This window comes from Siniperca chuatsi, linkage group LG13 (assembly GCF_020085105.1).
Source record: "Siniperca chuatsi isolate FFG_IHB_CAS linkage group LG13, ASM2008510v1, whole genome shotgun sequence".
Lineage (NCBI taxonomy): Eukaryota > Metazoa > Chordata > Actinopteri > Centrarchiformes > Sinipercidae > Siniperca > Siniperca chuatsi.
This window is the reverse complement of record NC_058054.1, coordinates 27,311,005-27,326,896: the sequence shown is the minus strand read 5'-3', so window position 1 is coordinate 27,326,896 and position 15,892 is coordinate 27,311,005. Positions and strand designations below refer to the sequence as shown.

Here is a 15,892-nt window from a genome sequence, read left to right as displayed (position 1 = left end):
TTTTTAAGGCTTATTTTGAATTTTTTCTGAACTTAATATATTTAAAATGAATCAGGTTTTTTTTCGCAAATAGATGAATATGTCAAATATAATTATATTATTTTTTATTTATTTTTTTATTCCCAGCAGTGTGGAGAAGACTATTATGGAGGGAGATAAACGTTACAGAAACTACAATTAAAGTGTTAATCAACTAATTTAAAAAAAATCAAGATAATCTGAAAATGTAAGACTTTTTGGACTACCTTTTTGGTGAATAACTGAACATTTCCTAAATGGGTGGGTAATGGACTTGTGGGTTATTAATATCAACCTGAGCTCAACAGCTGAGCCATGGACACACTCACCACCACTGACAGACATACTCGCTGGAGCTGAAGAGCTTTTTTCAGTTAATGTAAGAGCACTACTCCCAGTATGCACAAATATATACTGGTGGTTCAAAAGATCCACAACATCAGATTACTGGGGCTGCATTTTCAGTTCCAGTTCTTCAGTTCTTACTCAACAAGGTATGTCAGTTCTGTTTATATGGGTTCCTAGGTCTGAAAAGAAATGAGGAGGTGGACAGGTTAGCTAAACAAGACTCTACAGTGAGATGCTGTAGTCCCAGCAAGTCCCATAAAGCCAATCAGAGGTCAAGGCAATAGTTTGGAGTAAAGCAGTAGAAGAGTGGCAAGAGCAATGGAACGCTGAAAAAAGGTCTCTACAATTTAAATAGTAAAGTCAATTCAACATTTAGAAACACAGGCAGGTAAAGTAAAGAAGAAGTCACTTTCAGCAGAATAAGACTTGGTGATTCTAATTTAAATAGCATGCTTAAGAGAATAGGAAAGCGTCCTACTGGTTTATGTGAGCAATGCCAGGTTAAGGAGTCTGTTGTGCATGTAATCATGGATTGTAAAAAGTATGACCAAGAAGATCTCAGGAAGGCTGGAATTTAGAATCTCAATATAAAACATGAGTGGATCAGGCAGTAGTATTGTCTGATTAACGGGTAGGATCTAACCGCTGACACTCCGAAGCACAAGGTGGCGGTGATGCGCGTTATGAACCGCCGTTAAAACCCCAAAAGAAGAAGAAACTACAGTCAGAGGATCCAACATGGCGGCGACCTACAGCAGTACTTACTGACAGGCAATGACTTAGGTCAGAATAACAGCTTTAATCTTGGAAACTCAGTTAGAAATACACCAGGAGGTAGCATGTTTCCAGAAACCGCTCAGTGTTTAAAGACGGCGGCTCCGTTGTTTTCTCAAACCATTTTCGTGAAGGATTTGAGACGGTTGTCCGCACATGGAGGAGCCAGCCACCTGCATGCCCGGAGACACTTCGGTGTCAGCCGCTGTCTGACAGCCAAGGTTCCCCCTGCGCGCAAACCCAGGGAGAGAGTGGAGGTGCCCGGACTGGAGATGGTCACCTGCGGGGAAAGGATGCACTATGTGCCGGGGCTGGCTAAGCCCGTTTACTCACAGTGGGAGAGGGACTACAAGGACCCGAGACATTACAGGTCTCCGCCGACTCATGAGATGCCGCTGTTTAAAGAGAAGCCGTGCTACGTGTACAACCAGAGGACCAGCGCCCTGGAAGGTGAAGTGTGTCCGCGCGTTCGTTTATTTGCAAAAGAAAAGTCTGGAGAGAAGCTATTCCTTAATTTGGCTTTTAATAAAGCATTGGAGGATCAAAAGCATCTTGTACAAGGATCTAATCTATTCAGTAAACCACAGTCAGCAAGCTGTTAGTCTGTAGCCAACATCCTAGGAAAGAGTGCTCTTCTTAACATTACACAGAGGTTTAAATGAGACTGTGCAACTATCTGATAGGTTTCTACAGAGCTGTGGTTTAGACTCAGCTCTCCCTTCGGTGGTGCACAGGCTGGTCCAGCCTCTTGGCACACAGTTCCTCCCTTCCTGTGGAGGAATCCTCCTCTCCCTCAGTTTGTTAGTTGCTAAAGTCTCTGCTTCGTTCCCCAAAACTGCTACTTCTCCTCTCATGGCCATTACAATACACACTGTCCATGATGTTCTTTCTGAAATCCCTGTTTCTTTGTATCAATGGAAGCCTGTTTGCAATGGCTAATCAACTTTTCCCTGCAGTCAGCAAGTCTGCAGGACAACACTTTGTATAGTTAAGCCTCATGCCTTGTGTGTGTGTGTGTGTACAAAAGTTTCAACATGGTATTAATATAATAGGCAAGCAACCTTCGTTTAAGTTTTCTCACAAATGTCACAACTGTATTACACTTCAGGTACTTCTTTGTTGTGTGAAAAGTATTCTTTGCCAGCAGTTGGCAATACATGAACATGGCACAATCACGGTAGGCTTATTATTCCTAGTCTTTTTCCAAAAAAGACTCAAAGACAATTATGAATTGAGATTTGAAGTAGTTCAAGTGCTGCTTATCACATTTTCTCTGAAATGGTTAAAGTCTGGGTCATGAATGTCCTTTTTGTTGCCCACTATCTCCCAGTCCTAGCAAAATTGAAATATCCACTTATTCTGGGTTTTTGAACGTTACTTTATTCCTTGTGTGTGTTTGAACTGCTCAAGGTTAAATACCAGTATAAATATAAAGTACATAATGGGTTTGACAGATGGTATGTTTAGTCTTTTATGCTCACTGTCTAAGAAATGCACTCAGAATTTCATATTTCTAACCTTATGATATGTCAAGGCTTCTTTAATGGTTGCATTACAGAGGCCACAACGTCGATGACAGGATAACCGTTTATCCTGTCGTTTACCTGGTGATAATGTCCCACATTCTCATGTTTATATGTCATACTGTAGAATTACCCTAAATGCTCATCTTGCACTAACTTTGGCAGATGAGTCTGGATATATGTAGACCTGATAATAGATATTCAGTAACAGAAACCTTTTTGTTAATGTGTATGTTTGGGATTACTATGAATTTACAACTTAGCATTAATTCTGTCCTCTGATCTGTCACATAAAGTGCTGGCTACAGTATAGATCCAACCTGCATGTGAGGGGAAGTGACCTCAAAGTTTCAATAATTTTTCTAAAACTCATGCCACTTCAGATCTTCATCTCTCTCTCTCTCTCTCTCTCTCTCTCTCTCTCTCTCAGGTGTGCGTCAGGCTCTGTGGTTAACCAAAACCAAGCTGATATCTGGTCTGCCGCCTCAGCTGCTCTCATTGGCAGAGAATCCTGCCAACCAGCTTCCAGATCAGGATGAACGAGTGCAGAACGCCATCAAACATGCCCGCTTCTGGGACACGACAGAGGAACGACCCGGCAAAGAGAAATACAGGTAGTGTGTCACGCCAATGTACATTTAGCGTGTATTGTCTGTTCAAGTAAATTAACAACGATTAAAGTACATTTTGTTGTGTGGACACTGAATAAACTCAGTTTAAAAAAAAAAAAAATCACTGCAATGTATTGCAAAACAACAACAAAATATTGCTAGTTGTATTGCAAATGATCAGAAAATCTACTGCAAATTCACTTTTTGTGTAGAAATCACCAAAACTTGGTCATGATGCCTCAGTTATATTCACAATGAGAACAGAAGCAGTGTTTTTACTGCATCAGTGTCAAATTCGGTGACAGGTTTGTGGAATTTGCAGTCTTTCCAATGTGATGGATACAGGTCAAGGCTCTTAGTTGGTTTGGCTCTCTAGACATGATCAGCAGAATGAGCTGTGCTGCCCACCCAAACCCTTCTTGATAACCCAATTATCAAGAAGTAACTGGTCGCTTTTATATTATATCATGGGCAGGTGTCATCTCATTGGTTGAGCATTGAAAGGTCACCGACAAATAAGGTTAAAGTTGAAAGTGATTGAACTTTGAGTCTAATGGTAAGGCATAACATCTATGCGGGATGCAACTCCCAAAGTAGCACTGCAGCAAGGTTTGGCATCTTTGGTCTCTCCATAGGAAAACAATGACTCATGTCAGCACAAAGCCGTTCTGCCACTACTCATGTTTAGAGAGCAATGATTAGCAATGTAAAACTGTGATGGTAGCACAGGTACTTTTACAGTCCTTGTTTGGGAAATAAATCCCTCTCCTCTCTCTTACTGTTTGTGTGTGCGTTCCTTCCCTAGCAACACTTTGCTCTTCAACCTGCTCCATCTGTGTGCAACTCTACAGTCCAGTCACCCAGCGACTGGAAGGAGGATCCTTGCTGAGAAATACTCATTGGCAGCAACATGGAAAAGAGGTAATACACCCTCTTGGATTTCCTGGTGCTAATAGTTCAAGGTCCCCTGTGGAGGTTTTGACCACTGCTAGTGCTATGAAGCAATGCTTTTACAAGTGGGTCCCCGTTTTGTTTGTATGGCGCATGCTGGCGGGAATGTGGGTGGTACAATACACATTCTTGCCACAGTTGGCAGCAATACCCAGCAATGTGCCAAACAAGGCAAAGAAGCATTCTAATGGACTTCCGTTTCCATTCCGTGTTCGTACACCAGGTGAGGACCTGTTCCAGATTAGAGGTCAGAATGGTTTACTGCTTAACTGCATGGATCCTCTCCCAGAGGTTTCTGGGAAACAGGAAGTGGGCGACACGGCGGATCACGTCCTGGAAACCTTCTATCCTGTCTCCCCCACCATCGACCTGCAGAAAGTACACGTGTACAAGGAGGAGGTGAACTGCTCAGGTGAGAAGACCCCCAGTCCTCTCTCAGGTCACAGAAATCATGGTCTAGTTTGCTCTGTCTCGGTTTCCCTGAGGCTGAGTATAGCACAAGGAGTCAGTTTGTCCAGTGTTCAGGCCTAATTAAATGACATCTTTGTTATCCAATCAGGTTTCAGGGGTGACTACCCTTACCCTCACGCCCACACACTTTACTTCCTGGAGGGAGCTGATGCTTGCTGTAAGCTCCGCCCAGAACAGTTCAGAGCCAAGATGGTCATGTTCACCTTTGGAAACGCTTTGGCCCGTGCACACAAACTGTATGGGGTAAGGTTATACACATCACATTTAACAGGTCATTACAGACAGCAAATCTGTGAAAGTAGTCTGTGAACACACTGTATTACCAGTTGCTGATCCACATTCTCTAACTCCATAATTCCTCTTCTCTCGCTCTCTCTCTTTCTACCTCTTACACTGTGTGTGTGTGTGTGTACGTGTGTGTCAGCCCCAGCCCCAGCGTGTATTGGATCATCCTATAACAGTGCAGGCAGTGGGGACCAACGGTAGAATTTTCCAGTTTATGGTTTTCCAGCTCAACACCACAGATCTCTCAGGAGACGACGGCATAAAGAACCAGGTGCTTCAATTTTATTAAGAGCTGTATGTGCTGCTTTGTGAGAAAGTCCAAGTCACCAGATGTTAGTGGCTTTGAAGGGGCATTTGCGAGGACTATTGTTTCTGCTAGGTAGACCAAATAAACACTACAGTACAAAAAAGTACAGAAGCCCTGCAGTAAATACCATAAAACCCATGTTTGGTGTAATGCCACAGCTGCAAAGGAAGCTACGAAAGTGAGTCATAATACGATGAGCAACAATTAACAGTATGTGGGAGCTTTAATGGAGAATCACCTTGTTTATTTGAAGTTTCCAGGCAAGATAACGCACCTTCTGGAGGAAACAATAGTTGCTGCCAAAATGCTAAAAATGAATATATGTTACTCTTATATGTTGACGTATCATTTTAAAGGAATAGTTCGACATTTTGACATCAAGCCTGGCCACTACCTGCAGGGACAAAACAGAGCAGAGCAGCAGTGGGGGCAAGAAATAGTTCCACATATGCCAAGTTAATTGCCTCCTGGCTCTAGCTGCATAATTAGCATGCAGATATGAAGAGTTGTATCAATCCGCTCATCTAACTCTCTGCAAGCATATCTTCCAAAATGTCTAACTGTTCCTTTTAATAGAGCTCTCACTGTCACCTTTTTGGTGAGTAGATGTTGCAAAACTGAAAATGTGCTTTAGCATATCAACAAAGTAAACAGCATTCTTTTTAAGAAACTATATGATGTCATACCATTTTTAAAGGAATACTCCATGGAAAATCTGTCTGGTGGGTATCAAATAGTCATCCCATGTAGGCTTGAAAGCTAGCTCTGAAACATTTGTGGCTTAGTCCTCTGTGAAATACGGCAGCTGTGAAGAAATCACGTTTGGAACGTACAGATCAGCAGTGGAGTGGTTTGAGAACTTTCTATGGAAGTTTGATACTTGTTTGTTTGGCTGTGACTCTGGGTCGCCATTGCACTTGATTGTAATTATAGTGAATTCAAGATGACTACACACCTGTGGAGTCAGATCAGTCTTAATGAATGCACACAGAATAATTCACAAAAGCATTTCAGGATTTATATACAAACTGTTAAACCTGCATTTACAAACTGCTTGTCATTTGTGAACTAAACTGCATTTGTGTATGGGTGTTTTGAGACTTCCCTGCCATGGCTCGATTCACAAATGCATTTTTTTCAACAGGGAATTATCTGTAGCCAATCAGATGGCTCCTTCCATTTCAGCCAGTCACGTAAGATAGATTCGAGGGGATCATTTGATATGATCACGTAGTGTTATATCCATAGACACGATACACATTATTGTAAAACAACTTCTCAGCTGTGAAATGTTAATATAAAAAGACATTTAAATACAAATTTAAATAGAAAATAAAAACAAGATAAAACAGGAGAGTAAAAGTTACAGTGCAGTGTAAGAAATGAATCATTATTTAAGAAAGTCTTCAGCCTTGATTTAAAAGAACTGAGTTGCAGCAGACCTGCAGTTTTCTGGGAGTTTGTTCCAGATATATGGTGCATAAAAACTGAACGCTGCTTCTCCATGTTTAGTTTTGACTCTGGGGACAGAAACCATTCAGTGCTTTATAAACCAACAGTAGTATTTTGAATTCAATGATTTGACAGACAGGAAGCCAGTGTAAAGACCTCAGAACTGGAGTGATGTGATCCACTTACAAAACTGAGCTGATACAAAACGCTGCTGCCAGGCTTGAAACACGTACTAAGAGAACCGACCACATTACACCGATCCTTGCTGCCCTTCACTGGTTACCTGTAAAGTTTCAGAATTGATTTTAAGATTTTACTGCTTGAATGAGGTGAACACGCGCCAATCGCGTATTCGCGCGAGTTGAAAATATTCAAAATTCGAGCGTATCACAGGGGCTTCGCAGAGTGTTTTGAAGGGAGGACCAGCCGGAGTGGTGGGACAGCGGCGCTGCTTGCCGACAGACAGCTGCTGAGCCAAGTTGAACCAACTTAGCACTAGCATTAGCCCTGATCGATCTGAACTCCATTCAGAAAACAAGCATACAGACCTGACAAAGCATGAATTCAGACTTTTTACAACTCTGCATCCTGATGTAGTTGTTTCGGCATCCTTTTGATCAGTTTATTGCAATTAAATCACAGCGAAATCCGGGTAATGCGAGTAAACACAAATGCTCTGACGGTCAAACTCACGCGAGACGAATATTAAGTTAAGTTATTATTATTATTATCATAATTATTATTTTATTGCTACTACATTTATTTAAAACAAGAAGTATTTGTGTGTGCATCAGATGTCGTGGAAAGTCATTTATATATAAATCCCAAAATACATTTGTACCTTCTGTGTGCATTCAAATGCACACAGAATTAACTGAGACTGATCTGACTCCATACCAGACCTCCACAAACCTTTCGGAGCCACCTTTAAGTCTACAGGGGGTGACTGTTCAAGATTCAGTCTAGAGTTTTTCAGTGGAGTATATCTTTAACATCAAATGCTCCCTCTCATATTTAAAAAGTATTCAGTCTGGTTACACAGAGATCAGGACTTTATGAGGATATTGGGACTGTATTATTGTACCTCACTGCTGGTTAATGCTTTTAATCTGGACTGAATATTCTGTAAATACATATGTAAAGACACGTGTCCTACCCAGTGCTATCACACAAAAATGTGTTTTTCCATAGCAATCAGAATTCACTAGCAAAGTAAAAAAAAAAAAAAAAAAGCCCAGATGTAAGAATAAGTTTGCTGCTTCTCTTTGTTCACTACTGTCTGCTGCATGCAGGTGTGGCTGGATGAAGATGTTGAGCTCTACGATTTTGCAAAAGTCCGACCACTCATCAAGAAGAAGCAAGTTAAGGTATGACAATAATCAATTTCTCTCTGTTGGTAACTAACTCACTGCCAAGCTTAGTGTGACTTACAGCCATGTTCTGTCATCAAGACAGCTGCTTCCTCATAAATCAGATCCATTACCATTATTTAAATAAGGTCAAGTGAGTGTCTGGCTTTATGAAACGAGAAAAAATCAAATATTACTAGTCATTTAGTGGGTGATGTGCAATCTGTCACCATCTTGTATGATTATAGAACAGGCAGGGGAGCTTGGTAGCTTGGCAGGGCCAAACCTCTCCTCTCTGGGAATGCACTGGATGTGTATTTACTGATAATAGATAGGACAACAGAGAATATTATAGGAAAGAGCAGCGGTGTAACGTTTAGTGATTGTGATTTGGTTTCTGTGTCTCCCTGTAGGTACCAGCTGGTCTGGCAGGATACAAGAGTGAAACATTCAGCAAGTTCCTGGCCCTGTACCTGCACGGAGCTGTGTAGGACTACATACAGTACCTCCTGTGTGTGTGCGTGTGTGTGTGTGTGTGTGGACACACTGAGCAGTGAGTCACCAGTCAAGTATGTGTGTTTATATATTTGTGTCTGGGATCTGCACCAGTATCTTACCAGAAAACTCCTCCCTTCCTTTCAAACAGTCAGTGACCTGGTTCACAACGTGTTACATTGTCTGGATAATTCCAACAGACTGAAACTGCAAAACTAATTTTAACACACTGACTCCATACCTCTGTTTGCTTTTGCTACTCTGAGAGCTCACTCAATAAAAAGAACTGTCATTCTGAATATGTACTTGAGTGTTTGACGTTTTTATGCCTTACTGCTCAGCACATTGAAAATGAACAAGGGCTCATATCCTTAGTTCTTTCTTTCTTTCAAATTTTCGTCCTCAAAGCTGAGGACACACACACTAGTACTGAAGAATGAAGAGACAGCAGTTGAGTTGCAAATATAAGGATAATCTGGACAAAATGCCTAGAAGTGATGGGGAATATCAGCATATCTAAAAAGCACACTAGAAAGGAGAAATAAACATTCTTCAAAACAAAAGATTCAATCTGCCCAAAGTCTACCGCAGTGTATTAGCACCTTGGTCACGCCAATCATATGCTAATCAGGTACTTAACAGTGATGAGGGAGGTGCAGCCAGAAAACAATAGGCCTGATTACTGATTACTGGACCATCATGGAAACAATTAGGTCAGTTTCAGGTGAATATAGCTATTAAAAGATACTCAGGTAGATTCCTTCCTGAGGGCAGGGCTTATGTAACACAGAGTAGCTTAAATTTCTAGTTCCCGTCCCACTTTTTCACAATTGAGAATGACTTCCGGATGGGAGCCGAAACGTCTTGATTCTGAAAACAGTGTCCAGATGACTTCGACTGAAACCTTTTCTACGATTCTTCAAAACCCTACACAGAACACCACAGGGCTTTTCTCCAAACACTGGTGGAACTAATGCCATTAACAATAGCTCTGATTCATTTAAGCAATGACTGTGAGCCAGCCATTTTCATATCCGACAGTTTGACATGTCACAGCAGCTAATGTACAGATGTAATTAATGACATTAATAACTGCATTCCATTTATGTGTGCAAGGTCCAGGGCCCTGGTATCGTGCATGCTGCCTCATTGACATGGCTTACTGACAAACGGAGCCATCATTAATCCATCATGTGATCAGTCACACCTGTGCTTTTTCTGCCAGAAGTCAAAGTGTCTGCAGTAAAAAAAAAGTCCAGTACTTAAGAGTACGCCACTTATATAACATTATCAGACTCACAGGTGAAAAAGGGATAACAATCGATGCAGCGGCGCCCTGGTAGCTCACCATGAACACCATGAAGGATAGTGTGCAGAATGTGTTCAACTGGCTCTGAAAACTGGACTTGGATGTCATTTCTATGTGGTTGTATTTTATTTCAAATTATTCTGATTGCATTAATTTTTATTTGTATAAAAATGAAATTGTGTTGCTGGCTGCCACAGTTCTTGATATTAACAATGAATGGCACCAAAGAAGAGTTGTTTTTTTTTATTTTACTACACAGTGGCTTTTATCAAGTAGTATCAATAAGGTTAAAATGCCTTTTCAAGTCACCCAAGCTCAAGAAAAAAGCCCAAAATATCAGATAAGAACAGTTCCAGCAACAGAGTCGCACTTATTCATATGATCAATCACATGAATGAAGGCATTTTGTAACTAAAGTGTTAAAATTAGTTATCAATGATGTAAGAAATCAAACAGATCATTTAAGTAATAAGATATATAGTAATGGAATGCATCTTTGCTAAGGTCTGTATTTGTGTATGATGTGCCTAAAAATAACCCTTTCAGTCATTTTTGCACTCAATCTGCAATAATAACCATCCCACTAAACCAGTAGTTGCCAACGCTGCAGAGTCCTCTCATGGCCAGATTAACTGGTTAGTGGGCCTCGGGGCAAAAATGTGCTGTTGTGCTGCCCCTGTTGTCACCCACAAATCTACCACCCTCTGTGTACTGTGCTCTTAAATATAGATTTTGACACAGGGCTACAACATTATACTTTAGATATTGTTCTTGAGTGGTGTAAAAAACAACAAACAAATTTCCAAAATCCACTGACATACAGTGACTCTTTGGGGCCCCTGGGGTTCTGAGGCACCTTGGGCAGCTGCCTGCTTTGCCTGGTTTGGTATTTCAGCCTTAGGTCCACTGGGTGCCAGCAAAAACCGTTCCTACTGACATTTAATAAAACCATATATAACACAACTGATTGGTTTCCACAGGATTGAATCATGTCACATGATATAGGCCCTGCTCTTCATGCTGACACAATATGCATGTCAGCATTTTTATCCCTGGAAATGTAGACCACACAAGGCACAAAGAGACTGTATCAGTGAGGCAGTGTGAGCCAGTCTACCCCTTTAAATGCACTCAGACAGGAGAGGCCAGCATGAAAGACTGAAAACACACTGAATCGACCTCACACACACCTATACACACACAGCGAGAGAGAGAAGAGACCTGCCTGAAAAAAACCTACAGCACACAAAGGAAGCTGCAATAAGGTAAATAAACACATTATCCGAGTTGCAATGCTTTTAGTTTTCTAGTCCAGACTGCACTGCCGTACATTGAGTTGTGTCAAGTTATCCAAAGACACACACAAAAATACCGGAAGTCAGTCGCTTTCCCTCATAACTATAGCTATTAGCAAATGTAACTTAAAAATTCGCTTATTTCTTATGTAAGTTTTGTGTGTTTAGGTCTTGTGTGTTGTTTTCTAGCATTGCTATGCAAGTTGATCTTTGTGTATCGGTTGGTAGTGTATTCTCATTTGTAGTGATGCACCATATACTTCAATTTCAGTATGCTTACACAGTTATAAACCCCGTAAAAGTATTTTTTCCCCTACTAATTCTGTCAGGGCTTATAAATATCAGACTGCAGTTTGATAACACCAGAATATATATCCCCCCCGCATCATAATTATTGAACATTGGGTTGGTTTCATTATGTATAGAAATATTAAGGAAAAAGTTACTTTCTCTCGGTAGAAAACTCACAAAAGTAGCATACCAGTCAGGCAATAGCCAAACAAACATTTTAAGCATTCGAAAATGTATCGTTTTAGTTAATTTATTTTAATAGGTATTACCGGAATACGCTTTGCTGATAGCGTTACAAGTTATCAACGTTTAGCTCGATACTTTCACAGGTTCCTCTCAGGTTAGTGAGTAGCAACTTTTTAAACTAAGCTAACGTGTCAAAGTTGAACCGCTAAACTTTCTTTTTACTCCGTGTTTACTCACGTAAGCTAGCTAGTAGTAGCTTTAGCTTGTGGATAACGTTACATATAACGTTAACTTAAGGGTGTGGAAGGTTTTTGAAATTCGCTGTTGTAACGTTAGTTGAAGAATACGTGATTTGGTTTGGAGTAAAGTGACTAGCAGCTCTCTTTTTGTCGCTGGTATTAGATATTTCATATGCAAATGTTTCGGTTTATAGACTGAAAGTTTTCTAAAGTAGGCCTTCCATAACCTGTAACGTTGTTTGTTCAGAGTTCATACACTTTCAATTGTATGTTTCCATTGCATCTCAGACCTGTGTGGCCGCTGTCATGACATGTCATGTCATATTTGTAGATAAAATATGCAAATCTAGATACTTCTAAATTTCTCAGACTATTTACACTAACAGTTACTTAGCTACTGCACTGTCCCATTTTAAACTCATGGAACAAGGGACATGTCAAAATCAGTGTGGCTGACGCATACATGAATGACAAAGTAGACTAAATTGAGATAAGGGTTTCTGGTCCATTTGTGATCCACCATGCCATTATATGTCAGCCAAATGTCTACTTGGAACCAGCAGTCTACTAGGCAGACCTCATACAATGAGCTAATGGCACAAAGTCACTGACGTATTAGGCTTTCTGTGGGTCTGAGACACAACTCACTGTGACAAAAAGAAGAAAGAGCATTCAACTGAAAATGAATCATTGTTCAGGAAGCTGTTGCAGCAACCCTCATGAATACTTTTAACTAATGTGGCCTGATCTGTCATGGATTGAGGACATTGCCTTTAAAAGTTAAGATCACGTAGAAAAGTTACCCTAGAGATTGTAGAGTTCAGAGTTTACTACAATGTATTGTAGACTTAATGCAAATACTGTATGTTTATTGGTGTTTACAGTACATACCCTGCATGTGTAACTACTCAGCTGTGTCACTGCATAACTTCCTAGGAAAATGGTTCCAGACAGATGTTTCTGGTATAACGACATATCCTTGAAAATATAGCAACACTCAAAAACAGCAATTATGTTATTCTTACACTCTGTCTGAAACTGAGAAATGCTCTAATTAATTTTGTCAAGACACAAAAGTGGATCAGCTGGTAGGTGACCTTTATAACAATTCACAACCAGGACTGCAGCTATTTGTTTTTACTTCAAGGCAAGGCAAGTTTATTTGTACAGCACATTTCAACAACAAGGCAATTCAAAGTGCTTTACATTTGAATACCGCTTGCATCCTCCTTCCCTTCCAAGCGTATAGGAGAAACTGGTGGCTGCGAAACTCGCGAAGAACGTGAGCGACCCTATCTAGAGCCAGTTTGGTTTGTCCGTTCTGGGCTACTGTAGAAACATGGCGGTGCAACATGGTGACCACCGTGGAAGGGGACCCACTAGATAAAAACAGCTTCAAACATATTTATAAATATTATATTCCATTTCTGCTGATAGCTCCTTCTAAATGTCACTGGGCCTTTAAATACAATTAAAAAGAGTTAAATAGAAAAGTTGCAGTTACAGTTACAGTGCAGTGTCAGAAATTAATCATTATTTTATTTAATGAAAGGCAGTGGCAAACAGAAAGGTCTTCAGCCTTGAACTTGATTTCATTATAGTCAATTCGTTAACAGGCTTCTTTCTTCATGCATTTAGTCATCAACATAAGGCACAGCTCCAGACAGTATTTTCTACAGAACCGATATCCAGTAAAGATACTACATAGATCCTCCACAGCCAGAGCAGAGACACAACCAACAACATAAAACAAGGCTAGCTCGAGACCTAGTATATACATAAGACCGGCATCACGTCATCAAGCGCCAAGGCCGTGCCCCCTTTTGGGGGGAGAATAGCGCTTTCACATATGTTAACATGAGAAACTACAGTGAAACTAGAAACAACTACTAATAACCAAAGCTTTCACAGTGAGATAGATAGATAGATAGATTTGAGGCACATAAGATACATGAATACAAACTCTCAGTGTGGTAAATAGCTAAATGATACTGGTGACAGTTAAGCCCTGCTACTGATGGATAGCGAGCTTGAGTGGGAGGCTGCTGGAGTAGTCGACAGTCATAGGCTAACAGTATAGCACCAGCACCAAAGATGGCTGTCGTCTCCAATAAATCTCAGATCATACAGTTGATTATTAACAGGTTGGTTATTCATAGACAACACTTCCTACCTGGTGATTCAAATATATACAGATGTCCGGATAAGCAATGTCTGGCCACTGTGTTGGCTCATTGATCCACTGAGATGAGAGGGGAAGACGAAGGAGCATGATGGCTGACCAATCAGCCTTATTTTATCAAGGTATCACGAACACTCAGGTTCAGGCAAGGTCACAAAATCATTATTAGACATGTCTATAAAAAAAAGCTTGTTTAATACTAAAGGAATGTATACAAACTTGTCAAAATTGTAATCCAAACACACGTCAAATTGCATTGACATCTATTGAATCTTCGGTTTTCTATCCCCCAAAAAGGGGCAGTTCATACTCTCCATCCTCCATGACGTTGTGATGTACGTGCCGGTCTGATGTATGGCTGGACCTGTATGGTCAATGTGCTCCTGAGGACGTAATTGGGGACTGTCCACGCCATTGCTGTAAAGCTTTGTTTATGCTCAATGCAGTGTCCCCAATGTGAGAGTGCGCATGGCAAAAGTGACATCATCACGCCTTTGGCGTTGTCTACAATGTCTCTCAAAAGATGAGATTCTCTTGTTTTACTATTTTACTAACATTGATTGTGAAAAGATGTTTTACTAAAATTACGTGGTAACTGACACAAAAATAAAAGGAACATGATGACACAAGGCCGCTGAAAGGATTGTTTTTTGTTTATCGATGTCACATCACACTCTGCCATTTAGTTTAAAGAATCCCACATGCGTGGAATGGATCAGGCAGTGTTGTAAAAGAGGTTAAATTCTGGGCATGCACTGACTTTTGCGCATGTATAGATGGATTGGGCAGCCAGCATGGAGTTCGAAGGTTTTTCTTTTCTGACTTTATTGAATACAAAAGTTCAAACAGGGATCTGTAGAAGATGACATTTAGTTTAGATGGAAACATAGGTCCACGTGCATAGGGTGGCTTTTCTTTACCACCTGTTTTTTCTTAATCCTCTAAGTGTCTATTTTAAGATTCTGCCCATTAACATGCTTAAATAATTCCCCATGGGATTAATTTTGAATCCTTTATTACACCTATCGCAAACCCGAAAAAGAAAAAAAAAGAAAATAGCATAACTTTCCATACAATTTTGAACCAAGGAATTCACTAAAATGGTTATTGTTAAAATTCAAACACATCTTGACTCTATTATTATAATATTTTTTTATATGTATTAGATATCAACTGTTGGTCATATAATCTTCTCTGTTGTCATATTGCTTCTGTTGGGGATTTAGCGAGCAGCTGGAAGGCGAGGTTACTAAACCAGCTGGCTCCTTCTTGTTGGAACTCCCTGAATTTTTATCCAGTCTTGTTTTAAATTATGATAGAATTCTTCTTTGTGGTGATTTTAATATTCATGTTGACGACTCATCTAATGCCCTTGCTGCTGATTTTTTAAATATCACTAAATTTTTTAACTTACAACAACAGCTGTCTGGCCAAACTCATTCCCGTGGCTACACCTTAGACCTAGTCTTTAGTCTGGGCCTGAAAACTCCTTCTGTGGAAATCACGGACATGTTTGTATCCGATCACCTGTGCATTGTTTTTAACTATGATTTAGAGGCTGCTAGTACTGTCTTATCCCACTCTAAGTACACATGCGTCCTTAATGAGCATTGTGCCTCAAAATTCTGTACACTGTTTAATTCTCCAGGCAATGTGTTTCCCGATTCCTCCAACACCAACGATTTGATTGATTTTTAACTACCTGTGTTCTTCAACCTTAGATCTCATAGCTCCTCTGAAAAATAGACCAAACCCAAAGACTAGAAAACAGCCATGGTTAAATAACAGTATTCGAAGCTGTAAAAG

At 40.3% G+C, this 15,892-nt stretch overlaps 2 protein-coding genes across 4 annotated transcripts in view; both read left to right on the top strand.

Moving 5' to 3' along the window:
• The first annotated feature begins 1,076 nt into the window (after window positions 1-1,076).
• On the top strand, window positions 1,077-8,883 carry mrpl37 (mitochondrial ribosomal protein L37). 2 transcript variants are annotated; one of them, XM_044219973.1, is made up of 8 exons: window positions 1,077-1,590; window positions 3,094-3,277; window positions 4,080-4,195; window positions 4,449-4,637; window positions 4,785-4,939; window positions 5,121-5,252; window positions 8,033-8,107; window positions 8,503-8,883. In XM_044219973.1, the coding sequence occupies exons 1-8, from the start codon at window positions 1,206-1,208 to the stop codon at window positions 8,578-8,580; spliced, it is 1,314 nt and encodes a 437-aa protein (XP_044075908.1). In that variant the 5' UTR covers window positions 1,077-1,205; the 3' UTR covers window positions 8,581-8,883. The 2 variants fall into 2 exon arrangements, with proteins under 2 accessions (XP_044075908.1, XP_044075909.1); XM_044219974.1 differs by lacking the exon at window positions 5,121-5,252.
• A 1,988-nt stretch (window positions 8,884-10,871) lies between these two features.
• Window positions 10,872-15,892, top strand: part of LOC122886772 (acyl-coenzyme A thioesterase 11-like) — a 34,068-nt gene continuing 29,047 nt past the window's right edge. The window contains exon 1 of one of the 2 annotated variants that reach the window (XM_044219352.1): window positions 10,872-11,158. The gene's annotated coding sequence lies outside the window, so the exon portion shown is untranslated. Of the gene's footprint in view, window positions 11,159-11,690; window positions 11,820-15,892 lie in introns of those variants that run through there. The other variant, XM_044219353.1, reaches the window with a different exon arrangement.